Source organism: Peromyscus eremicus, chromosome 2 (genome assembly GCF_949786415.1).
Source record: "Peromyscus eremicus chromosome 2, PerEre_H2_v1, whole genome shotgun sequence".
Lineage (NCBI taxonomy): Eukaryota > Metazoa > Chordata > Mammalia > Rodentia > Cricetidae > Peromyscus > Peromyscus eremicus.
Genome location: NC_081417.1, coordinates 5,334,652 through 5,362,455, shown reverse-complemented (window position 1 = coordinate 5,362,455; position 27,804 = coordinate 5,334,652). Strand labels below are relative to the sequence as shown.

General features: G+C 41.6%; 1 protein-coding gene across 1 annotated transcript in view; it reads right to left on the bottom strand.

Moving 5' to 3' along the window:
- Window positions 1–12,042: 12,042 nt before the first annotated feature.
- The window catches only part of Mrpl15 (mitochondrial ribosomal protein L15), a 31,400-nt gene continuing 15,638 nt past the window's right edge, over window positions 12,043–27,804 (bottom strand). The window contains exons 2-7 of the mRNA XM_059253808.1: window positions 25,153–25,221; window positions 21,333–21,680; window positions 20,375–20,529; window positions 19,654–19,819; window positions 14,211–14,334; window positions 12,043–13,607 (exon numbers count right to left, since the gene is read on the bottom strand). Coding sequence (XP_059109791.1) covers window positions 13,270–13,607; window positions 14,211–14,334; window positions 19,654–19,819; window positions 20,375–20,529; window positions 21,333–21,437 — 888 coding nt within the window. The 5' untranslated portion in view covers window positions 21,438–21,680; window positions 25,153–25,221 and the 3' untranslated portion in view covers window positions 12,043–13,269. The remainder of the gene's footprint in view (window positions 13,608–14,210; window positions 14,335–19,653; window positions 19,820–20,374; window positions 20,530–21,332; window positions 21,681–25,152; window positions 25,222–27,804) is intronic.

The following is a 27,804-nucleotide window of genomic DNA, read 5'->3' as shown; positions in this document are numbered from 1 at the left end:
CACAGGTCCATGACTTCTGAAGATGGAAAGCCTTAGAGGCACAACAGTCATTTCAATGCTTTCCAAACGGTGGCATCCCCTTTGGCATCTTGCTTCTGCAGATGACACCAACACAACCAGCGGAAACTTGGAACTTCTAAAGGAATGATCTAAGGACTGTTTTGAAATCTCAGTTTGGCAAGTGCAAGGCTGCAGAGACAGCTGAAGATCGGTTCAGCTGCCATGTGCTCCAGGAGGCAGGCATGCAGAAGTCAGAGGCACTTGTTCCAGATTCCAGTGTCACATGTAGCTTAGAACCTGGCTTTGGGCCAAAAGATGTAAGGCTTTTAAATTGTTGAAAATACTGTCAAGTAGCACTTAAAGGTTGTGCAAGACACAGTCCAGGAAACAGTACAGGGAAGCGTCACCATTCTCGACCCCTGGAGCTCTGATGCCAGGTTTAACATGGGCGTGCCCCTTCCTGCTGAGCTGTCCCTCTCTGGATTTCTCATTTCTCCCTCTGAGTGTTCCATCCACCCACAGTCCTAGGGAACTTGCAAAAGGAACCCCATGTTCCTCCCTGAGGACTGAAGGAGGCCCACTGGCTGGTAGAAATAAGGACATTTGGCTTGACACAAACTCAGAAAACTGCCACTAAACCTGGAGATGGTGAGGGAGAGGGCTTGGCATCTTCTGGGCTGGGGCCAGGACAGCACTGAGGCATAGGAGCAAAGCTTGAGATGCCTGTCACCATGTGTCCTGTGGCTGCTCTTGCTTGGTGCTCTCTGTAGCTGTAGGCCTGAGGTCTCAATTTATAGATTCTTTGTTTATTCTAAAGGAAAGAAGCAGGAAGTTCATTTTTACCAGTGACCTTGACTGGATGTCTTTGATGATGATGTGTGATAGCCTGAAGGCTCAGCAGTTTATTTATGTCATTATAAAATGACGCCATCCTGGATGTATTTTTCATCTCTTTAATGAGTGTGCTTCCTGAAATCAGTCACACACACAAACACAGCTTAGAGCAAGCGTTTTTCAGTTTGACTGACGTATTTTTTTATTGCATCTTCATCTCAATCTATAATACAAACAGTGCAATATTATTTTCAAATATTTACCTGGACTTGTAGAGCAGCCTGTTGTTTCGGGGGTTCTGACTGTTGGTTTGTATTGTTTGTTTTAATTATTTTTATTTTAATGGAGAAAATTTTAAACCTTTTTCTCCATAATATTGTATCAGGCAAAATTTTCTTATTATATGTCACATTTTTAAATCTTTTTTCTCTTTCTTTAAAAAGCAAAATGTTTTGTCAATTTAAAATGGTTAATTATAAAAAAAAACAATTACAGGCCAGGTATGGTGGCGCACACCTTTGATCCCAGCACTCGGGAGGCAGAGGCAGTCTGAGTTCGAGGCTGGCCTGGTCTACATAGTGAGTTCCAGGATAGTCAGGATTACATAGAGAGAAATCCTGTCTCTAAAAACAAACAAAATTAAAAAACAATTACAGCAGAGTCTGAACAGCCTAAGTATATGAAATTTTAGGAAATATTGCTGCCTAGTGGTCACATGTGACACTGCAGTAATATTAGCATGGTTAGCAGTTGCTTTGTTTTGTCTTTGTTTCCATACACTTTAATTAAAGGCATGGTATGGTGTCTATTAACAGAGCTTTGCAATCTTTAGTTAACGTGTATGGAAATCATTTTGAGATCTTGTTAAAGTAAGACTCTTATTCAGGAGTTTGAGTGTCTCTCAGTCTTGACCCTCTGGTTCTGCTTTCTGCTTGGCAGGATAGCCATGTTTACCACAGGTCCCTTTTAACAGTGGCAGGTGTGCCTCTTATTTCAATGTTTTCCAATGTCCAAGGCTTACAGGACATAGGTGCAGTTCCCATGTACCCAAAAAACATGTCAACAAGATCCCAAAGGAGGCCAGCACTGCTGTCCCATGACCACACTGTGTTGGGAGGGCTTAATTTAATATGAATATGGCAAAATTCAATGAGTCTAGGCTATAGAGTCAGAAAATTTTATCGATATGTAAAGATAATTTTATACATTAAGGTTCTTTGACAGTTATGTTTCAGTGGTAGAGCTTTGCCTAACATGTGTGAGGCTGTGGGCTGTGAATTGAGCGCCAGGACCATATATTTAAAAAGTAATTCACAGCTGGGCAGTGGTGCTCGCCTTTAGTACCAGCACTTGGGAGGCAGAGGCAGGTGGAGCTCTGGGAGTTTTAGGACAGCCAAGGCTACAGAGTGAGTTCTAGGATAGCCTGGTCTACAGAGCTATTTCCAGGACAGCCAAGGCTACACAGAGAAACCCTGTTTTGAAAGAAAAAAAAAAAAGGAATCCATAAGTCAAACTTATTTTCTGCTTTCTACATGAGATTGATTTCAATGAATCAGGAATGTTAGATTAACAGCTATGAACGCCCAATTGCCTCCCTTGAATGTTTAACCTCTACTCTTTTACTCAGAGTCTAAGAACTTACTCACTTACTCCTTCATTCCCTGCCTTTTATTTGTTGGTTTTTGAGACAGTGTCTTCCTACCTAACTCTGGCTGTCCTGGAATATACTATGTAGACAAGACTGACCTTGAATTTACAGAGAACCACTTGCCTCTGCCTCTCAAATGTTGGGATTAAGGTATGTGCTACCATGCCTAGCTTCCTGCCTTACTTTTCAAACAGCCTAAAGAGTAATATTTCCGGATTCTATTTTGCCTTTTAGTGACTGGCATAGATCAAATCATAAAGAATGTCCAGGCTACTGGTCTGGGGAGATCACTGAACTATCCAGGAATGAAAACAGAGGCCAGTGGGTACCAAGGGTCACCTCCAGCTGTATCAGTTCCCAAGGATACTTGAGTAGTCAGAAAATTAGTATCCCCTCTGCAATTCTGAATCATTCTTCCCTGAATAAGTCCTTTTAAGTTTTTAAAAATGTATTATTGTATGCCTGCATGGTGTGGGAGAAGTGCCTTGGCACATGTGAGTTGGTCTCTGCTTCCACCTTTTACATGGGTTCTAGGAATTGAACTCAAATCAATAGGATTCACTGGAAAACATTTTTTGTGCACTGAAACATCTCATTAGCCCTGTATAATCTGCTGTATAATCTGCTGGTGGATGCCAACCAGGCTTAGTGAAGCGTGTTTGTAATCCCAGCCCTCCAGAGGTTGAGACAGAGGGTCAAGTTCATGTCCAGTTTAGACTTTATAGAAAGATCTTTTCTTTAAATTAAAAAAAAAAAATTCCCATGCTTCCATTAGCACATTGGTTTAAATGTCCCTTCTTGCATGCTCAGCACTAGCCCTAAGAAAGAAGTGCCACTCACTATTCACACCACCCTGCTGGCAAGCCTGCTGGGGCTCAATGGTGCTGGCTAACCTGGCTTATGGACCACTCTGCTCCCGTGTTCAACACTGGCATGTGAGTGTACACTCTCTGAGACTTCATTCTGTATGAATAGTATGCCAAGAAGCAGGAGCTTGTCAGATGTGTAGCCTTAACATGCTGGTGGTTACTATAATATCCGTTTGGGAAAGAAGAACATCAACTTCTAAAATAGAGATAATGGGATCAATAGTTTCTGGGAAATCAAGGTAAGTCATTGTAAAACCAGTTGCAACAACTTGGGATCTGGTTGCCTTTCTTTAATGTTTTGTGGTCACCATCTATTACTAATACAGAACTCGGGTTTGTTAGTAGACCCAAGTTCTAATCCCTTTGAAAATAAAGGCAGGGGCTAGAGAGATGGCTCAGCGGTTAAGAGCACTGACTGCTCTTCCAGAGGTCCTGAGTTCAATTCCTAGCAACCACATGGTGGCTCACAACCATCTGTAATGAGAACTGGTGCCCTCTTCTGGCCTACAGTCACATATGCTGTATACATAATAAATAAATAAAACTTTGCCGGGCGGTGGTGGCGCACGCCTTTAATCCCAGCACTCGGGAGGCAGAGCCAGGTGGATCTCTGTGAGTTCGAGGCCAGCCTGGGCTACCAAGTGAGTTCCAGGAAAGGCGCAAAGCTACACAGAGAAACCCTGTCTCGAAAAACCAAAAAAAAAAAAGAAAAGAAAAGAAAAGAAAGGCAAACCAGAGCACAGGGCTGATTACTTCGGATTCTGCATACTGTATTTTAATGATTTGGGTCTCCTAGTGTCTGTGCCTCTGATGTGACTGCTCTTCCAATTTCAGTATCTCTGGCATTGTGTTCTGTGTGTGCACTTGAAGACTGTTGAATGTAGAAACTCATGAATATTTAATACCATTCATCAAACCTGGAAAGTCCCTGAAGAATGCTCACATTTGACCACCAGGGGGCAGTCTTGTCTATTTGAAACGGTATCAACTTCTGAGACTCCCACTCTTCCCCTGGAGAAACTGAGTTGGAAGGCGTCTCGAAAGTTACTTCTTTTTGAAGTTTTCATTTGAAAGAATTTCCAAGGTAACTCCTGTTGGCCCCTTGCCAGAGTTTGTCCAAGCAAAAGGCAACATTTGATTCTCAACCGCTACTCCAGGCAGGTAGCCACAAGCCTATCGATCAAACGAGAGGAAGAGATCTGGAACACGGGCTGGAGAGCCGGCTCAGAGGTTAAGAGCACTGGCTGCTCTTCCAGAGGTCCTGAGTTCAATTCCCAGCAACCACATGGTGGCTCACAACCATGTGAGATCTGGCGCCCTCTTCTGGCCTGCAGCCATATATGCAGGCAGAACACTGTATACATAATAAATAAATCTTAAAAAAGAAAAAAGAAAAAAAAAAAAAGAGATCTGGAGCTGACAGGCTCTGCGAGATCGGCGCAGTGAGATCGGGTCGTGCCCAAAGAGGCTTAGAGTGCAACAAAGGGTCCCAGCAGTTGACTCACAGGCCACAGTGACAGATGAGCAAGCTCACACTAAAAGGACAGCAAAGCTTCGAGAACAGGGGCCATTAACCAGGTGGGGAGGAGCCTGGCATCAGCTCTTTCAGCTGTAGACAACACCAGAGCCACTGAACCTGCTCTGCCGTCACTGCAGAAGAGCTGCAGAAGTGCTGCGCTGCGGGGATGAAGTGGGGGTGGGGGTGGGGTGCAGATGAAAAGCGAGGAAGCGCTGCTGGAATCGCTCCTTATGTCCTTGAACGCGCTAACCAGTGTGGCACCAGAACTAAGCTCTCCACCATAATCACTGGGTCACGGCTCACAGGATCGGCGGCTGTTGGCTGTGCTGTGGCTTCAGTCCTCTCCATTCTGAATGGAGGCTTGGAGAATGCAAAGAGCTAAGCAGCCAGACACCGGCCTTGCCTGGGCTCCTCTCCTTGTCCAGACTAACTCTCCTGTGGAGTCCCACTGCATTCCAGGGTGGAATTTTGGATTCAGGGTGGATTTTCCCCTCCGTGAAGAACGCATGCACATCTCCCCGGCTTTCTCACTCTAACCCTGAAGTATGATCACTTCTGAACCTGAGCCATCCTTAATTAACTCAGCCAAAATTTGGAAGCAAAAACATCAAGGCTGCAGGCTGACTGTGCAGTCCTGTTAAGTATCATATCTAGTGTTTGTGTATTTGTGTGTGCTGAAGAGGCATACATCATGAAAAATATGTGTTTGTGTATTATTTGTGTGTGCTGAAGAGGCATACACCATGAAGGTAAATGAAGGAGGCAAAACATCCCTTAATCCTAACTTTAAACAAATTCCCTTGGCAACATTTTTAAAAGTTTTTTGTTTTGTTTTGTAGGTTGTTTGGTTGGTTGGTTTGGTTTGGTTTTTCGAGACAGGGTTTCTCTGTGAAGCAGTCCTGGAACTCTGTAGACCAGGCTGGCCTTGAACTAACCACCCAGCCCCCTTGGCAGCACTTTATTTTTTTTTTTAATATGTGCGTAGCTTAAAAAAATAAAAATAAAAATAAATCCGAACAAGTAATTTCCATTATTGAAAATCAAAATTTTCTTTTAAATAAAAAGTGAAAGCTTTTGAAATAATTAAATCTGAATAATAAAATTTAAATTCTTTTAAAAGGCTGTTTTGGATAGGGAGTACATGTGTGATGTCTATGCACATATGTGGGTGATTGCACCCACTTCCATGTGTACAGAGACCAAATGAGGGTGACCAGTATTTGCCCCATTACCTTTCCAAAGCTTATCTCCTCCAGACAGGTCTCTCTCACTAGGCTGGTGTCCCCCGAGCCCCAGGCACTCCTGGATTCACTCTCCACAGTGCTAGTTAGACTATGCAGCCACGGCTGCTTTTTCACACAGTTGCTGAGTGTTCCAACTCAAGTCTTCATCCTCACACAGCCAGCCCTCCTGACCACTGAGCATTGTTTTTGCATTGTTTTTACTGTGATATCTAGACCTGATTTCCCATGTGCACATCCTTTAAACAAAACTTAGAATGAATAGCCAAATATGAGAAATTTAAACTGCTCTTATCCTTACAAATCTTACATAAAAGATACAAGAATCTAAATTGGTGGGAATGAAATCAGCTATTTATAAACACAATGCCCAGGTCACAAACAACTGGCACCTTTCTCTTCCCTTCTGCAGTTTTGTGTCTAGAATCTGATTATCTTTTTTTTTTTTTTTTTTTTTTTTGGTTTTTCGAGACAGGGTTTCTCTGTGTAGCTTTGCGCCTTTCCTGGGACTCACTTGGTAGCCCAGGCTGGCCTCGAACTCAGAGAGATCCGCCTGGCTCTGCCTCCCGAGTGCTTGGATTAAAGGCGTGCGCCACCACCGCCCGGCTAGAATCTGATTATCTTAAAGGCCTTCCTCTCCCTTGTGGTATCTTTTTCATACAGGGATGGTGCTTTTAGGAATTAGTAGGTCCTGCAGGATGGCTCATCGGGTAAAGGCATTTGCCACCAAGCCTGATTATTATGAATTTGCATGGGAGACCCTGAGGGTATCCACGAATGCAGGGAAACATGCTGGCATGCTAGGCAGATGCAGCAGCGGACTGGGCAGATGCATGCCATGTGGGCATGGCAGCGGTGGTGGCCAGTAATTCACAACCCAGACATTGCATCCATGTGGAGAGTTTATTACAATAGAGAGATGAAGAGAAAGATCGGAAAGAGAGAGATAGAGAGGAAGAGAGAAGGGGGTTAAGGGTGTGCACCTCGTAGGAGGATAAGTGGAAGAGAGAGGAAGGAGAGGAGTTTTTCCTTAAAATGAGGCTTTTATGTCAGGACGCAGGGCAATGCCAAGGGGCGGGTCAGAATATTAACACTGATGACTTGAGCTCAATCTCTGGAATGCAGGTGATGGAAGACGAGAAACACCTCATGTAGGTTGTCCTTTCATCACCAAATGCATGCCTCTTCAGCACACACAAATACTCAAATATTCTTCATGATGTATGCCTCTTCAGCACACACAAATACCCAAATATTCTTCATGATGTATGCCTCTTTAGCACACACAAATACCCAAATATTCTTCATGATGTATGCCTCTTTAGCACACAAATATACACAAATATTCTTCAAAAATAATTTGGGCCCTTCTGGTTTTGCAAAAGAAATCAGTGATCAAGTCAGAAATTCAACTTTATCCTCAGGTTCTGCCTCTGCTATGCTGCCTCTTCTAAATGTATTTTTAGCTCCTGCTAAAAGTAGTAAAGTCTATCATGCATGTTCTTATCATCAGTAAGATTTAAGCACAACTTACAAAAGGCTAAACCCAGGCTCTATGTAAATCTTTTAAGAGGAAGGGAAGGAGTAGCCATAGGACAGCAGCTACATAAGGACTAGAACACACTAATTCACCAATACTTCAGCAGACAAGGCAAGTCATGTGTTCCATGCTTCACAAACACTGACTGCTTTCAATTCTCCTAATTGTTCTGGCTGGTTTTATGTCACCTTGTCATAGTCATCTGACATGAAGGAATTTCAATTAAGAAAATGCCTCCATAAGATCCAGCTAGGCAAGCCTGTAGGGGTATTTTCTTAGTGATTGATGGGGGAGGGTCCGGCCCATTGTGGTGGGCTGGTGGTCCTGGGTTCTATAAGAAAACAGGCTGAGCAAACATTGAGGAGCAAGCCAGTAAGCAGCACCCCTCCATGGCCTCTGCATCAGCTCCTGCCTCCAGGTTCCAACTGTTTGAGTTCCTGTACTGACTTCCTTCAATGACAGTGCTGTGGAAGTACAAGCCAAATAAACCCTTTCTTCCCAACACCATTTTGGTCATGGTGTTTATTATATCAGTAGAAACCCTAAGATAATTTGTATTTTATACAAACCGAATTTGTATTTTACATTCCATTTCTCAGATGGTCAAAATGAGGCAGAGAATAAACCACATGCTAAGTCCCACATCTAGTCCTGCTTTAAGCCCTAGACTTGTGTTCCATCCAGATGACTCTGCAGGTCCAGGCACGGAACAGGACAGCTATACGTGCCATAGTTTGCTTGCAGCAAGGTCTCCAAATAGACAACCCTTATGGTCAGAGCCCTCTTCTCTAACCAAGGTGAAATGAGCAGTACTGCTCCCATTTGACACTTCCCACTCTCTAGCCCACTTTTTGATGAAGGTCTCTTATTACTGAACCTAGAGCTCTCCATTTGGCTGAATGGGCCACCAGTGAGCCTGCAGGGATCTACTTACCCTCTGATGCCCATGTACACTGTTCATATGGTCCACATAAGTGTTAGAGCTTGAACATATACAGTACCCACTGAAGCTGTCTCTTCAGTCCTAGAAATAGTTTTGTGATTTTTGTTTTGGCTTTTGGAGACAGTCACTTTGTAGACCAGGCTGGCCTTGAACTCAGATCCACCTTTTGGGTGCTGGGATTAAAGGCATATACAACTATGCCTGGCCCTAAAAACCACTTTTAAAACATAAATTAACTCAAGGTTTTTGGGGGTTGGCCACCAAGTCATATGAGAACAGATGAAGACACATTTCAGGAAAGGACAGATCTAAACTGAAACCTTATTGCTTCTAAAGTAGATTCTCAAGTGACAAGAACTCTTATAGCTACCACTTTCTACTGTTCCTCTCTTCTGTGCCCCTTTAAATGGCACAAAGCCTAGAGTATACCAGACGAATTTCATGGAACATGCTGTTTTGGCTGAGAATGAGCTGTGGGGTTACAGTATCACAACCCGGATACAGCTGTTTGTGAAAAAGTCCCTGTCTCCAAATAAACATTCTACATCACCAGACATCTGTTTCCTGTTTTTATTTGTCCCTTTATCACTCTATCCCAATTTCCTTCCACCTGTAGGCCACCAAAGACAACCAAATGAAGAAAGCCCATGCTGGCTGTCAGTGCTATGAATGTGGAGAGGGGGTTAGTCCTTCTGCTTAGCGGGATGGGAGAGGAGAGTCCAAGGACCCTCAAAGCACGTTTTCAGATGGAAGGCTGCAGTATGGTCTTCCTTGAGGTGACTAATATCCTCACTTCCCACGAAGAACTTTTCCTGTGGAGGCAGTGTCTGAGACCTACAATGGTAAACTGCATCACCAAAGGAAAGTTGTGCTCGAGGCAAGGCAGAAACTTACCTAGGCTACAGCACACCCAACAGGATCTTTCACTCCCACACCCCATACACATACCGTTACAAGATGTCTTTACAAGGAAATTCATTTCTATGCAGATAGGCTGAGGTCAAAATTCTCCTCGGATCAAGGAAGCACCTGTGTCCCTCACTGAGGTGCTACAGCTGGCGCTGGAGGCAGAGGGAGGGCAGTGTCACCAGGCGTGTGAAGCACTGGTGTCTGTCACACACCTCTTGTTGCTTTAGACTGACATTGCCCTTCAGTTTAACAAAGGGGAAGTACTTGTCTGCGGATGCACCTCACTTTAGCAAGGCTCAGCATAATTCCCAAGCAGAAAAGTGCTCAGGAGCCTATCTAAAACAATGTTGTATGCTGGGGGACAGCTCAAGGATTAAATTGAGCTCAGCACACAAGGCCTGGATTCAACCTCCACTACCAAACATAAATGAAATAAACTGAGGCAAGAAGAGCCCCGACATTATCAACAATCTATCCTTTGACTTAAAGAGAACTGGTTCTGGGACCTCTGAGAAACAGTAGCAAAATGTGGACCTTTGGTCCTATTAAACCTTCAATAGCTGGGCGTGGAGGCAGACTTTCTGTAACCCCAACAGTAAGGAGGTAGAGGCAGGAGTTTAAGGTTGCCCTCTACTACATGACAAGTTTGAAGCTATGCTGAGCTACAAAACTAAAATACTTCAATACTATAATCATGTTCAAAACAAGTAAGAACTTGTTCTGATAGTTTTAAGAATTTTTTTTCCAGCCATTACTTAAAAAGAATAAAATGTACTCAATTCTTGAAGTTTTGGTTGTGAGCCTTGGCCCTGAATAGCTGAGATCTCTCTCCAGCCCAAAATGTATCAATTCTTTTTTTTTTTTTTTTTTTTTGGTTTTTCGAGACAGGGTTTCTCTGTGTAGCTTTGTGCCTCTCCTGGAACTCACTTGGTAGCCCAAACTGGCCTCGAACTCACAGAGATCCGCCTGGCTCTGCCTCCCGAGTGCTGGGATTAAAGGCGTGCGCCACCATCGCCCAGCAATTCTTAACCCATAGGGACTCACCGCTGACAATTAAAACACATTTTCTTTTTACCTGGACATTCTTTGCAGTCTTCATTGTGTCCTGTTAGCTCTTTCCCCTTAGACTACTCAAATGTATTTTCTTTTAAAAAAGATTTATTTATGTATACAATGTTCTGCCTGCACGTATGGCTGCAGGCCGGAAGAGGGCACCAGATCTCATTACAGATGGTTGTGAGCCACCATGTGGTTGCTGGGAATTGAATTCAGGACCTCTGGAAGAACAGCCTGTGCTCTTAACCTCTGAGCCACCTCTCCAGCTCCTCAAATGTATCTTTTAAAATACATAATATTGGAAGCATAACATAGTTTTACAATGAAAATGTTTCCAAGCCAGATATGTACTGCCAGGCGAGGTGGTGCACGCCTTTAATCCCAGTCTCAGGAGGCAGAGGCAGGCAGATCTCAGTTTGAGGCCAGTTCTGTCTACAGAGTTCTAGGCCAGCAAGGGACTTAGTAAGGATCGCAACCCCCCAAAAAGTAAAGCACTGAATTCAACATTCCAGATGTAGAATTAAAGACTTCTCCACTTCTCGTTTGTCTGATATAAGTCAATTCACCTGAGCTGAAGTTCAGTGGGAAGATGTGAACTTCCTTGTTGGCTATTCAATGTGTTCACACTCTCATTCATCACTTTTTTCCCCCCGAGACAGGGTTTCTCCATGTAGCCCTGGCTGTCCTGGAACTCAGTCTGTAGACCAGCGTGGCCTCAAACCCAAAGATCTGCCTGCCTCTGCTGGGATTAAGGTGTGGGCCACCATCGCTCTGCTTACTCATCACTTTTAACCAGACTTTTTACCCAAGACTACCATCTAGCCCCTTCAGAACAGGACTGTATTCAAGGTCTGGCCAACAGCTACAAACCGAAGTTTTAAGTGGAAGCTTCTAACTTTGCTTAGAAAAAGCTGGCTTGCTGCTGCCTGGCTCTATTTAGACCTCACTATCAGAAAGGAGTTTACCAAGGAGCAGCTGCCCAGCACAGCTGACACCAACTGCAACACAGCCTAGCACTTCACCTGTGAGCCCAGCGCTGCTTCACTCACGCTGTGGGATCTGGAGTTCCTACCAGCAGAGCTAAAACTAACCAGGTCTCTGAAAAATACAAACATGTTTTAAGAATTGATTACAGCCAGGTGGTGGTGGTGCATGCCTCTAATCCCAGCACTGGTGAGGCAGAGACAGGCAGATCTTTGAGTTCAAGGCCAGCTTGGTCTACAAAGAGAGTTCCAGGAAACCAGGGATACACAGAGAAACCCTGTCTCAAAAAGAAAAAAAAAAGCTCCAAATTCAATCACTGAAGTTGGTCTAAGGATGATTCTCCTTAGCTCCTGGTTCTTACTAGAGTTTGTACCAAAAAAAACCCCTACACAATCCTAAATGAAAACTAAAACACACTCGAGGCATGTGTACCACTTTATAAACTAGAGCCCAGGTCAGCAAAACATAAGGTATAAAAGTCAATAAAAAATACATTGCATGATTTATGAGTTTTTGGGTTTTATTTTAAGGATCATTTTAACTGTGGGAGAACTATAATGAATTATTCAGGATCAGTGTTTAATTGCTCAACAAGGCATGGTGGTTCATGCTGTAATCCCAACACATGGGAAGAAAGAATCAGGAATTCAAGGATAGCATGGGATACATGAGACCCTGTTTCATACAAACAAAAACTATAATCACTTAAAGTAAATTAAGCTTTTACAAGATTTGAACACAATTTCTCTTTGAAAAGCTTGTTCACTTCTGAACCTTTTGCAGTAACTGAGTTTAAGCTGGGCACAGTAGTCCCACCTGCTAGGAAAGCTGAAGCAAGAGAATCGCTAGGGCTCAGGATCCTGGTCAAGGCCCGTCTTTTAAAAACCACCACCTAAAACAAAATCCCTATTTCCATATGGCTTATATAATCATTGAACAAGTTTTCTAAATTTAACTGAAATGTCTTGAAGTCTGAGATAAATTTTTATCAATTGAAACACTATCTTCTTCAAGAAAAAAGGTAATGGTTTGATCATTATCTATACTTACCAGTGCTGTGAAAATTAATTCATTTGTGCTTTCTTTCTCTAGCTCCACTACTCACCAGCTGTCAGTCACATTCTGAACATCTCCATCCCTGTTGGGGACTATCTTAACAGTGGGTAGCAGAGCTTCCCTGGGGCTACTATGTAAAAAAGAACCAAAGCTCCTTAGCACCTGCTCCCAGCCTACTAATCAATCCTCTATACTTGCCCTTCATTCTAACAGAACAAGTAAGAAAAGACCATAAAAAGATGGACAGTAAAAAGACGTTTTAAAGTAGTTAAAATTAGGCTTGGCAGTGGTGGTGCACACCTTTAATTCCAGCACTTGGAAGACAGAGGCAGGCGGATCTCTGTGAGTTTGAGGCCAGCCTAGTCTACACTACAATTCTAGGTCAGCCAGCGCTATACAGAGAAACTCTGCCTCAAAACAAACAAAAACAGAGGGAAGATGATTTTAAATAATTTTTTAAAACCCATCTTTCTAAAGACCGTCCCCATTTGAATTTTTGAGACATATACCCAAAAAGGTCCAGTTCCTCTGTGCAGTTTTTGCTGCCTGTGATTTAAATTAGACCTGACCACACTGATGGCTGCTATCAACCCCGAGGATTGGAGACCCACAAGAAGCCTTGCTTCAGCTCCTGTATGGTTCTTAACACATCTGCTTACTGGAAGAGAGTTCAGGAGCTGTAATACTTAAGGAGATTCTCATCTGTAGGTTTTAGAATTTTCTTATCTGCCATATTCACCACCCAACCAGGAGCAAGACCAAAGAAGATCTGCCTTGGATCCTTCCGAGCACTAAGCATTTTGAAGAGTTCATCTTTCGTGATATCAGGAAGCACGTAGCCATACTTCATGGCAAGTTCAAGTCTTGCTTCAGGAAACTTGGCAGGGTCAGCCAGGTAGCCCCGGTTTCTGGCGTCAGTGTAATACGGCACCAGTGCTTCCGGTGGGAGCATTCGCTTTGGGATGGGCTGTCCCCGCAGAAAGAATGGAACAGGCTTGCACAGAATGTCTAGAAACAATTTTAAAAAGAGAGATGTAAAGACTGGTTCTATACATAATAACTATGTTGGACATTCTTAAGTTACAAATTTACTGAGATGAGAACTGAATTCCAAGAACTTCTTGTTAAACAGGCTTAAGTAAGAAAACGGAGACAACTCCTTATAATTTTTTTCATTTTTTTATTATCCTATGTGCTATGCTGCACATGGAGATCTGATGACAACTTTCAGGAACTGGCTCTCTCCTTCCACCTGATCAAACCCACATCAGACTTGCAGAGCAGGGAGGGGGTCTTGCCTACTGAGCAAGTCATTTTTAATAGTTTATAATTTGAAAAGGAAAGGAAGACAGAAAGGAGAAGGGAGAAGGAAGGAGGAAAGGTTTTAAACACTTCAGATGAGCTAACACCCCTCTGAAAAATCTATTTTAAGACTTCTTTTAGTTTTAATTATGAGTACCATTTAGGTCAGTGGTGTTACGTGTACATGAGTGCAGCACTCAAGGAGGCCTAAAGGGGCAGCTGTGAGCATGACAGAAGCACTCAAAAGAGAACTGTCAAGCAAACAGGCAGTGTAAGATAAAAAAGAAACTGACCACAAAACAGACTTACCCAGACTTCTTGGGTCATAGAAGGCTGTAGTAACAACACCGCCATTTTTTTCAATTGCAGCAATTGCTAATTCTGAAGCCAACTGTACCTCAATATTAACTTTTGCTTGAAAAGTATCAGCACCCTGTCGTAAGTTAAAACAAGGCCTGTTAGTAAATAGCTTAGCTGAAGGCAAATCAGCACAAGGTCTGTTTTCAGCTGTACTTCCCCCTCCAAAGTACCTGCAATTCTATCCTGAACTACCTCCGCTTAGGGGTCCACTATGCATCACCAATTCTCAAGCCCTGCAAGTAGGAATGATTGTCTTATTTCCATTTTCTGCATTTAGTAGGTACTGAGAGAAGCATCCATTTCCCCATATTCCATTAGTAGTACACTATTTTATCCTAGCCAGGATTATTACTATACCAAATGCAGATGGGGACAATAAGGCATATGGGCTGCTGAGTAATTCATCCAAAACACAAAATTAGGATACTAACCCAGACTCTAGTCAGAGGCTTTGAGTTGGAATTTTCCTTTTTCTAATGCTGAGGATGGAACCTCAAGGTCTTCCCTTCTGTCAATCAGCTACATATCCAGCACTATCTGCATTCTTTCAAAGTATATATTTCAAAGTAATTTCTTAAGAATATATAATAGAGATTCAGCTGTATGTAATAAGCTATACCTTGACTGACCAAGGAGTCCTTCAAGAGGAAGCCATTTATCAAGGAATATTTGGTGTTATTTAGCTTACTAATATATATCAGCTATTTTCTGCTATGAAATTCTTATGGGCCCATATACTACTAGGCCATATTGGCAAACAGCTAAGCTTCTCAGACCTACTGCTGATCCACTAGGTAACTAATACCCCTGCAGGGCCTAGGAGACAGGGAGGCTGTAGATGCATAGCTTTGTTTCTTGTGCAAATGAAGCTCAGACCATCCCTTGCCTTCAGGCCTAGTAGCATCACAGAGCTACCCTCAGGACAATAGGGCTTTTTGCATAACCAGGTGTAATAAGGACTGGAGTGGAATTCCAGAGGAGCAGAGTCATGTAGCCAAGGAGAAAAAACAAGGCAGTTTGGGTAGATGGTAGATAGAGCTGCATGGCCAGAGAGAAGAAAAGAAGGCAGAGTTTCTCAGAGTCAAGGGTAAGGAGCAAGGAAGAAAAGATGAAGGGTGAAGGAACAGAGGACGAAGATGAGGTCAAAAGCATGGGAGCTTAGGACTATGAGAAGACAGGAAAAATAATAGAGAGGAACTGAATGTCAGGACAGAACCTGAAGCTGTATATATAGAATTTTGTCTTAGAGAGATAAATAAACAGACAAAAGAGCATGGTGTACATAGATTCTTTTCCCTAAGATAACCCCACACCAGACAAAGCGTCTTCCCCAGGATTCTGGGAGGAAATCTTCTCAGGGCAGGCCCCTGGGAAAATTCGTGTGTGTGTGTGTGTGTGTGTGTGTGTGTGTGTGTGTGTGTGTGTGTGTGTAATCACAGCATACAACATGCATGTTGAGGTCAGAGGACAATTTTGTGGTTCTTTCTACCTTTATGTGGATTCCAGGGATTAAACACATGTCTCCAGCTCTGAGTGGCCTTTACCCACAAAGCCATTTTACCAGCCTATCTATATTCTTAACCACAACATTATGCTCCATTATACAGACTAAAAACAAATCTTCCTGAGACTGGAGAGACAGCTCAGCAGTTAAGAGTGCTGGTTGCTCTTCCAGAGGATCACAGTTTGATTACCAGCACCCACATGGTGCCTGAGAACCATCTGTAACTTCAGTTCCAGGGGATCCAATGCTGATGCCCTCTTCTGGCCTCCCCAGGCACTAGACACATATGGGGTACATAGACATACACACAGATAAAACACACATACATATTAAACATTTTTAAAATTTTAATAATAAAATAAAAACAAGTCTTCCTTATCCCTAAGTAAGCAACAGGAGGTTATAGAGGAGGCAAGGGTCTGGACTAGCCTGGAAAACAAAATATCTGACAATACTGAAGGGGTTGGCTGTCTTTAGGGAAAAAATGGGGAGGGGAATCCATTTTGTACTCATTGCCAACTTTATTATACTCTCTAAAATGGAGGATGCATCTATTTTCCCCCAGAATGTTTAACACTAGAAAATGAAGCAATGAACTTCTTAAAGTCCCGTCACTCAGGATACGCTAATATTTGTCTAACTTTAAAACATACTGCTTTTGCCATTTTAGTATGGCTAAACTAATTCCCACTCACATTACGAACATTTCATATATTTCAATATTCCATCAACTATAGGATGTAGTTTCTTTTTATATTTGATAATGGTGTGCATTTTTATAATCAACAGACTGTCAATTCAAAACTAGGGACTTGATATATTAATTTGTGATTTTTTTTTTCAATTACTACTTTGAGGCCAGGCAGTGGTGGCACATGCCTTTAATCCCAGCACTCAGGAGGCAGAGGCAGGTGATCTCCGGGAGTCTGAGGCCAGCCTGGTCTACACAGTTAGTTCCAGGACAGCCAGAGCTGTTACAGAGAAACCCTGTCTCAAAAAACAAAAGAAAAAAGCTTCCTTTGTTACTTCTCTGGTTCTGCTGCTCCACCACCTCACTCTTCTCCTCTGGTGCTAGTGCCAGGGTTATAAGTATTATAAACTGCATTTTTAGGAAGGTCTACAAATCTGGTTTCTTTTATTTTCCTTGAGAACATATATTCCTAAATAATTCTGTGCTTAAAATCACAGCCATCTTATTATCCACTATTTACTTGCAAATCTAAACTCAGAAAAGGCAAACAATGCACAAGCTATAACAACTGTGTGACTATATTTACTTATCATTGGCTCAGTGTAGAATTTTCAGTATAATGTCTGCTAGCATAATACATACTTAAAGCATACTGAGACATGCAATTTAAATACTGTAAGGTTATGGAATTTTCTATGAAGTACGTGTCTTTTTCTTTACACATCCATAGTAGAATATTGAGGTTCAATCATGTCTTCGGTATTGCTTTTCAAAATGAACTTAACCGGTTTTATTAGGGTTTGCTTTGTTTTGTTTTTCTTTAAGACAAGGTTTTATAATGCAGCCAAGGCTCACCTAGAATTCACTTTGTAGCTCAAGGTAGTCTCAAACTTACAGCAATCTTCCAGCCTCAGCCTTTCAAGTGCTGGGATCATAGGCGTGATATACCACATCAGACAATGAATGAGACCTGGAAAGTGCTTATCTTTAGGTTCACAGTCTCAAAGGACTTGAAAAGGTTCTTCCATGGGCATATGCTTCCCTCTAGTGGACACTAAGTTACTATTTGGCTATGTAGTTGATCTATTTATGAATTGTTGGTCAATCAGTATAACAGAAATTTCCACTGAAGTTGAAATGGGATTAAATTCATTCCTTTTTTCCATAAATATTAAGTAACTTTCGGAGCTAAGATTGTCAATATTGAAACTATAATAAAGCACCTACCTTTACAAGGCTTAGGTGATAGTGAGAAAGATGAAATGGAAGCACATTTCCCTAAGATAACCCCTTTTTTTTTCAATTACTACTTTGAGGCCAGGCAGTGGTGGCACATGAAAAATTAGTTGGGAGGCTAGAGAGATGGCTAAGCAGTTAAGGGAGCTAGCTGCTGTTCCAGAAAGCCAGGATTTTATTACAAGAACCCATGTGGTGGCTCATAGTGTCTGTAACTCCAGTCCGAGGGGATCCAAAGCTTCAGCTGGCACCAGGAGCACATATGGTACATACATGAAGTCAAAACACTCACACATATAAAAACAGTAAAAAGAAAAAACGCTTTGGGCAGCAAGAGGCAGACACAGAGTGTGCTTCTGAGAGTGGGAACAGGGCTGCAAGCTGCACTTGAGTTACTGGCAGGCTCTTGTCACCTTGCAATGCAAACTATTTTTTAAAAAGTGTGGGGTAGGTGAACAGATGTAGTGGCACATGCTTGTCATCTCAGCACTGAAGAGACAAAGGCAGGGGCCAACCTGGTCTACACAGTGAGTTCAAGGACAGCCTGCCAGAGCTATCCTGCTTCAAACAACAAAAATAATTCCAGAAAGAAGTTTCCGGGAGCTGGAAAGAGGGCTTAGAGGTCAAGAGCACTTGCTGCTCTTCCAGGGTTGGGGGTTTGGTTTCTAGTACCCACATGGTGGCTCACAACTATCTATAAGTCCAGTTCCAGTGGACCTAACATCCTCTTCTGAACTCTGGGGACACCAGGGATACTTATGGTACACATGCATACAGGCAAAACACACATACATATAAAATAAAGAAATCTAGCCAGGCAGTGGTAGCGCACACCTTTAAAAATCCCAGCACTTGGGAGGCAGATCCTGATGATCTCTGTGAGTTTGAGGCCAGCTTGGTCTACAGAGTGAGTTCCAGGATAGCCAGAGCTACACAGAGAAACCCTGCCTTGAAAAGCAAAAACAAAACAATCTAAAAAAAATTTTAAGGAATTTTTTTTTCAATGAGGGAGAGAGATGTACAGATCCACAGAAGCAGAAGACAAGCTGTGGCTTGAATGTACATCAGCTTTCTGTAACCACAGCTAGCATAAACTACATTTTTTATGTTTGTATTTATTATATGTGTATGTGTGTTTTGTCTGCATGACTGTCTGTGTACCATGTGCATGCAGTTCCCCATCCAGGCCATTAACGCTGGTCGATCTCCTGGGACTGAAGTTACAGATGGTTGTGAGCGACCATATGGATGATGGGACTTGAACCCAGGTCCTGTGGATGATTGGCCAATGTTCTTTACTACTGATCTATCTCTCCAGCCCCCAAGAAGGGGTTGATTGAGCAGTCTCAGTTTCACCTTCCATGGCTTCAGTTATTGGCTCTGCAGAGCTGGGAATCAAACCAAGACCCTGTGCAAGCTGGACAGTGCATCTCCAGGACACTTTAGAGTGTAAACTGTGCTGTGGAGCATGAGGAGGTCTTGTGCTGCTCAACCCCATCCCTTCCTGACAGAATTACACCTTTCTATATCATTTTTACACTCTATCTGCTACCCACCCATCACCCTGCCATAGTATTTCAATACTGTATATTTCTCTCTTATCTCACTAAATTATGGCCTCAACGTACAAGAACAGTGAAGGTGACAATTCTGATATGACAAAGAGGAACTATAGTGTACTGAAGCAGAGAGATGGAAGTTCTCCGTTTAATAAAGAGTCCTAAGTTAAGGTTACTAACAACTGTAGCAAATTATTATTAACCTCCCACTATACCTAACTTATGAATTAACCTTTATCAGATGTCTATATAAAAAGAAGAAAACAGTTTATACAGTTTGGTAATGACCACAGTGAAGCATCCACATGGTATGTGTCCCTCACAGATAAGGAAAGACTATTATGGCAAAGTGTGTATACACCAAACAAAACAAACAAGCAAACAAAACAAATTCAGAGTTACCTCTTCAACCAGCTGGACCCCATAATCCCTTTTAAGTGGTTGGATGGTCACACCTCTCCCATTGACAAGCTGGGTTAAGTCAATAGGTTGAGTTGGATCAATTCGACCTAAGTCAATGAGATACTGCAGTCTCCTGAGACTCAAAGGCTGATACTGATGTCTGAAACTGTAAAACAGGAACATAATAGTTAGAAAACACCAAGTAATCTTCCTGTAACCTCTTCAAATCAACAAGCTTTGTTTTGTGTTTTCCTTCATCATTTCTGATGGTTTAAAATAAACTTATGAGTACAATACAAACACATAAAACACTAGTGCTTCCTTTGTTCCACTAAAAACAATTTACCTCTTTTAAACATTTACTTCATTCACGCAAACAAGTAAACTCACAAAAGTTTAACCCAAAGTAACAGATTATAGAATAATGGTAGCTACAATATACCATAAACATTATATATATATATACATATATACATACACATATACACACACACACACACACACACACACACACGCACGCACACGCGCACACACACACACACACACACACACACACACACACACACAAAATCTAGGTTAAGTTTCCTTACCTGAAATTATTCAGAGGAACAGTATCACAAGTTTGCTTCTAAGTAAATATAAGGTTTCTACCAAATTATTTATTTATGCAATTCTTGTTAGAAATTAGGGATTTGTACTTCAAAAGAAAAAACACCCTTACCTATGTCCTTCATTAAATCCGTATTTGGGGATTCGGATATAAAATGGAGTCTGCCCTCCCTCAAAGCCCAGCCGGGGCCGAGTTCCTCTCTGTCTTTCTCCTTTATGGCCTCTGCCACATTTCCTGCCTCTTCTCCGATCTCTTGGACGTCTTTCCTACAAGGAAAAGTGAGTTTCAGGATTGTGTTCACCTCATAGCACATTCCTTTACTATGCCTTTTATTCATCCAACCAGTACTAGTTAAGGTACTGTATGCCAAGCTAAGGAAAAATCCATTTTGTGCTACGAACCCATTCCCAATTCCTAAAAGACAAGCTCCTGGTAACCCTGAGTCCTTGTCCCCCTCCCCAGAATTGTAAAGCTGTTGTAAAACTGATTAACCGCTTGCTTTGGTTTCTGCAAACTCCCTACGTGGCAGAGAGTGAGGCAGTTCTCAGGCAGCTGTAAGTTCCACATAAATGAAGTAACCGTGACCTGCCTTTAAAAGCCCGCCCTTTAAGCTGTGCCTCAGTCCCAAATCCGACCACGGGAACCGAGGACAGCTGCAGCTTAAATTAAAAACTGGCTTATTACAACTCGATAGAGTCGGGTGGTCTTTCGGTGTTTTCTAACTCCGTAGCAATATCTTCCCTTTACTTTATCACCTCCTAAAAACAATAAACTGAGTTACAGTAAGAGGTGACAGAAAACAGCTTTTCTAGTTGTGCCGTGGGCTGCACGTAAGACAGCTGAAGTAAAAAGTCAATTAGAATCTTTATAATGATGACAGGCACTCTGCTAAAGGCCTCCCGTTGAGAGGTAATTTGGATGAATCATTGCAGTTCTCCAGAGCGTCCCCTCTGCATACTTGGCATCCTACGGGGCGCACGCGGGAGGGGGCCGGGGCCAGCGGAGCCCACACGCGCCCTCCACCCCGGGACGCGGCCCCAGCACTCCCGCACCGCTGCCATCCGTTTACCCGTTTCCAGGAGTCAGGGTTGGGCTTCAGGTTGGCCAGGCTCACTCGCGGCAGGGACCGGAGCAGGTCCAGGCTGGCCCCGCTGCCCCGCGCCACGCCAGCCATGACCCACGCTCTCTCCAAGGGCGCCCTGGGAGGCAGGGCGGGCTCGGCGTTGCTTTACGGCCTCGCCCCGCCCCTGTCGCGCTACAGCACGCCGGCGACTGCGGAATACGGACCCTCGCTTCCGGTTTCCAAGTTCAGTGGGAAACTGAGCTAGTATAGTTTTTGGAATGGCATCGATTTTTGTGAGATCGTGCTTTGTTTTTAGGCTTTGGTACCACGTTCTGAAAAATGTTCGCTTCCACCCTGAAACGTTAGAGGATCTTTTGAGTTAAAATTCGGCTTCTTCGTTGGGTTTTGAAAGTGGTGTCTCATGAAGCGAAGAGTAATCCAAAATAATGTGAGCAGTTTCTAGCTTTGGGGCTTTGGTAATCTATTACAATGCCTGGCTCATCTTCCTGCTCCGACTATCACTGAATTGCTAACTTGTCTTACAGTTAATGGTGGGGGCCATACTCAGCACCTGCTGTGTGCCAGAAACCGCGTTAAGTTAGCCTTCTGTGATGTGTATAAACAGCCACCCTAGAGGTAAGGAAGATTTGACTAAGCCAATCCCTGACCCAGCTCTCACAACAAGCAGCACAGCCAGGATTCAAAGCTAATGAACTTATACTGCCAAACATATATTTGACTCCAAAACTAAATGATTTTAAATACTTAATACAAGTAATATAGAAAAGAACGTGTACCTTTTGATATTCTTTTGCCATTTCACTGTCTTGCAAGAGAGTTGCTCCTGCTAGCCCTTACTAACAATTACATAGTTAAGGTGAGGCAATGTGTAATGAGCAGTTGTTTCTAAATCTAACTAAACCTTTTTGAAGTTACTGTAAAGGTAACTTGTTTTGATTTTTTGTTGTTGTTGTTGTTTTGTTTTCATGTGTATGTGTATTTTTAAGAACTGGCAGAGGCCAGAAGAGGGCTTCCTTCTAGAGTTGGAGTTATAGGTGGTTGCCAGCTTGAGCTGCCTGAAACCAAATGCAGGTCCTCTGAAAAAATAGTAAGTACTACACTGCTGAACCAACTTTCCAGACTCCAAATCAACTGTAAAACAGCTACATAAACAAGTTACATTCATGCCTTTAAAAAATATTTTTATGAGCAAGGCACTGGCCAAACCAACAGAAATGTAGTAGAGGAAATCAATCTAAATATCGCTCCTAGGTTGTTTGAAATCCAGAAGAATCCAAAATCAACTCATTTTAAGTTTGTTTTTATAAGATAGGCTCTTGTAGTCTTGTAAACTAATTAGCAAAACTGTTGCAGTGGTTCTCAACCTCTTTGGGAAGTCAAATGACGCTTTCATAAGGGTCGCATACCAGATACGCAAAATTACAGTTATGAAATAGCAATGAAAATAATTCTATCTTTGGGGCAGTTCATGAGGAACTGCTGTAGAACAATCCTTTTGTACACTGTGAGTATGTATCACTCTCATTGGTTTAATAAAGAACCAACTGGTCAGTAGGTAGGCAGGAAGAACTTAGGTGGGAGGGCCAAATGGAAAGGGCACTGTGGAGGGCGGGGTCACCAGAGTTGCCAGAGAGAATCAAGATGAGCATGCCATACTGAGAAAAGGTACTGAGCCACATAGTAGAATGTAGGTAAGAAATATGGGTTAATTTAAATTGTAAGAGCTAGTTAATAACAAGCCTAAGCTAATGACAAAGCATTTATAATTAATCAGTCTCAGTGTGATTATTTGTAAGCTGGCTGGTGGCCCTGACAAAAACTCCACCTACAAGGAACTGTACTAAAGGGTTGCAGTATTAAGAAGGTTAAGAACCACTACATTATGGGGTCCCTGAGTTTTTGTCTTTTTGAAGGAAAGAAAAAAAATCAGTCAAGTAACAGATAACTTGAACAGTTTATTTGAAAAAGATAAGCAAATAGTCCAGTGATTGGAGTAGGCTGCCCAAAAGTAGGGAGCAGTCTCTTGAATTCTGCCTTGTGGAGTTTTAAGATTCTTTTATTTATTTATTTATTTATTTATTTATTTATTTATTTTGGTTTTTCGAGACAGGGTTTCTCTGTGTAGTTTTGGTGCCTTTCCTGGAACTCACTCTGTAGAGGCGTGGCCTCAAACTCACAGAAATCTGCCTGTCTCTTCCCGAATGCTGGGATTAAAGCCACCACCGCCCGGCTGGGTTTTAAGATTCTTATGAATAGTTATTAAGTGAATGATATTTAAAAGGGAACAATTTTTATGACCTTCCATGGTGGATGGGATCTCCGTTTAAGGATATTTCTTCCAATGATTCTCTAAGAAAGCCCATGGAGTTGGGGGGAATTCAAAATCACAGTGCAAGTGGGTTGATCACATTTGAGGATGCAGACCCTTCCTTAGTGTACATAAGTGGGAACATGCCCTGGTGCTTTAATTTCTGGTAATACTTGAACATAATGGCAGCTTCAAGAATATTTACCCACAGAGGGCATTCTGAAAGTATGAAACAGAGATGCAAAGATTCAACCACAGTTTTCCTCCATTTCCTCATATCTTAATTCCTTGCCTACCCAGTACCAAAACTAGTTCTACAAAATGGTAAAAAGATCAGGTCCAGACTCAATTTATAAGAACAACAACAACAAAAACAGAACTATAATAGTTCTAGTCCATAGTTGTTTTTAATTATTTTCCATCATCTTTTTTAGTAATACTTTTGGGAAGAAAATTGCAAAATATAGTTATAAACTGTACCTTAATTTACAGAAATATATACATTGTATTAAATGATGAACTTCCAGTTGAGTGTTAATACCAATAATGGCTTCTCTATTTTGGGAAGAATTTGTATGGAGTAAATGAGATTCAGAAAATACAAAATAAGTTGTTGCATTTCTTATGAGAACATATTTTCTTTGTTGTGTGGGTTATATAATGTAACTAATATTCATCAGTCAGTAATAGTGGAAATATTGGTCTGTAATTGTAGGCTATGTTTACTTCAAATTCAATATGCTAAGTATATAAAACTGTGAGAATGAGTTGAAGAGTTTGATCTATGTCATTAAGAGTGTCATAAGGGGGGCTGGAGAGATGGCTCAGAGGTTAAGAGCACTGACTGCTCTTCCAGAGGTCCTGAGTTCAATTCCCAGCAACCACATGGTGGCTCACAACCATCTGTAATGAGAACTGGTGCCCTCTTCTGGCCTGCAGTCATACATGCTGTATACATAATAAATAAATAAATCTTAAAAAAAAAAAAAAAAAAGAGTGTCATAAGGGTGTAGTAAATCACCAGTCCTAGCTCTATGATGATGACAAATTTCTATAATCACTCAATTGTTATCTATTATACATGAATATGCTTTAGGCATTACTCTAAATTCTGTTTAAATAGTTAAAGAGGACTTGTAGTAATAATATATTTATTTCAACAACAACAAAAAGAGAAAACACCAAGTCATAGTCTCAAGTTAAAGGTCACTTTTTACACTTACAGAGGTTTTTGCTTTAATTTTTTGAAGTATATTTATATATACTATTATATAATACATATATAATAAAGAAATATAATAGTACAGAGGGGTTATGATGAGACATGTAGATGGATAAATCTCTCCCACCCACCAGTACACGAATAACCAGTCAGAGGCTTAGTATTAATTACAAACCATTTGGTCTATGGCTCAGGCTTACTGCTAACTAGCTCTTTTATCTTAAATTAACCCATTTCTATTAATCTATGTATCTCCATGTGTCTCATGGCTTTACCTGTGTTCCATTACAGAGAAGTAATTGTTCCTTTCTTGATTGATGTTTCGTCCCTCTTCCCAGATAAACCTAGTTTGTGTCAACAAAAAACATACTTTCATGATAAAAGTCCTAAAGAAATTAGTAACAGATTGAACATACCTCAACATAATGATGTATATATGTATGATATATATATATCCCATATATATATATATATATTTGTTTATTTATGGAGAGATGTATGAGACAAATTATATAACCAACATTATACTAAATGGGAAAATACTGACAGCATTTCCTCTAATATCTGGAATTATATAAAGGTGTGTATTCTTTCCACTTTCATTCAACATAATGTTTGAAGTCTTAGCTAGAGGAATAAGATAAGAGAAAGATATAAAAGAGATACAAATAGGAAGGAAGAAGTCAAGTTCCTCTATTTGAAGATGACCTCATTCTATACTTAAATACTCATGATTCCACCAGAAAACTTTTGGACCTGCTAAATACTTTCATTAAATTTATAGGATACAAAAACAAGATGCAAAAATTGTAGCTTATATATGTGTGTGTGTGTGTGTGTGTGTGTGTGTGTGTGTGTGTATAGATAGATAGATAGATAGATAGATAGATAGATATCTATATCTATCTATATATATCAATGATGAATTTTCTGAAAAGAAATTAACAAAAATATCCCAGTTGTACAATCACTTCAAAGAAGCTGGGTGGTGGTGGTGCACGCCTTTAATCCCAGCATCCAGGAGGCAGAGCCGGGCAGATCTCTGTGAGTTCGAGGCCAGCCTGGTCTACAGAATGAGATCCAGGACAGGCTCCAAAGCCACACAGAGAAACCTTGTCTCATTAAAAAGAAAAAAGGAAAAAACAAACAAACAATCTTCAAAGAAATTATCTGGGGGGGGCAGGGAGAACAGTGGCTAGAGAGAAAAATAGCTCATTGGTTAAGAGCACTCAGCTGCTCTTCCAGAGGACCCTAGTTGAATGCCCGGCAGACATGTAGTAGCTCACATCTGTTGTGGAATATTACCTTAACTATGTAAAGATGTGTTACATTTATTTATGCTGCATTTGTTTAATTATGTAAAGATGTGTTACTGTTTTACCTTGCCTGCCTGATTTGTCTCATAAAAAGCTGAATGGCCAATAGCTAGGCAGTAGAGGAATAGGCAGGGCTGGCAGGCAGAGAGACTAGTGGGAGGAGGAATGTAGGCTCAAGAGAAAGAGAAGAGAAAGAGAGGGAGACACCTGGAGCTGGCTAGCCAGGCAAACACAAAGTAGAACATAAAAATGAAAGAAAGGTAAAAAGCCCCAAGGCAAAATGTAGATGAAGAGAAACAGGTTAATTTAAGTTGTAAGAGCTAGTGGGACAAGCATAAGATAAGGCCAAGCATTCATAACTAATAATAAGTCTCCATGTCATGATTTGGGAGCTGGCTGGTGGTCCAAAAGAAAGCTTGCTACACACAAGTGTCTATAACTCCAGTTCCAGAGGCACCAGACACACAGGTGGTATACAGACATACAGGCAGACAAAACACCCATACACATAAAAATACTAATGAAATTTATGAAAAATTATGTAAGAATGAGCCTAACCAAGGAGGTTGAAAAACCTTTTCAGTGAAAACTTTAGGATATTAAAGAAAGAAACTGAAGATGGCACTAGACAATGGAAAGAGTCTCCATGTTCCTGGACCAGCAGAATTAATGTGGTAAAATGACAATATTACTAAAAGTCATCTATAGATTCAGTGCTATATCACTTCTGGGCATGTACCCAAATTAATATATTCTCCAACAGAGATACTTGAACATCTATCACAAATGCAAATGATACTTCTCATATAACTAAAGAAAAAAGAAAATAATCCTAAAATTCACAAGGAAATATAAAAGACCCCAGAGAGCCATATAGTTTTAAGTAGCAAGAACACTACTGGCAGTATTAAAAAAAAAAAGTGACTTCAAATTTTACTACAAAGCTATAATGACAAAGAAAACATGGTACTGGCACAAAACAGAAATGTAGATCAATGAGACAGAATAAAGGACTTGGAACCTAAATAGCTATAGACATCTAAATTTTGACAAAGGTATAGAGATACAATGGAGAAAGGCCTGTTTAACAAATGGTACTGGCAAAGTGCATATCCAGTGAAAAAGAATGAAATTAGATCCATATCTCTAACCCTGCACAAAACTTAATTCAAAATAAGCCAGGCATGGTGGCACAGGCTTTTAATCCCAGCACTTAATGAGGCAGAGGCAGGCAGATCTCTGAGTTCCAGGCTAGCCTGATCTACAGAGTGAGTTCCAGGATAGGCAAGGCTAAACAAGGAAACTCTGTGTGGTGTTTGAATGAAAATGCCTCTAATAATCTCATGGGGGTGGCACTATTTGAAAAGGTTAGAACATGTGGTCTTGTCGAAGTAGGTGTGGCCTTGTTGCAAGACACATCACTAGGAGATGGGCTTTGAGGTTTCAAAAGCCCAAGCCAGGCTCAGTGGCTCTCTCACTCTCTCCCTGCTCTCTGCAGATCCAGATGTAGAACTCTCAGCTACCTCTCCAGCACCATGTCTGCTTCTTTGCCACCATGCTTCCCACTATTGATGATAATGGACTAAACCCTGAATAGGAGCAAACCCCAAT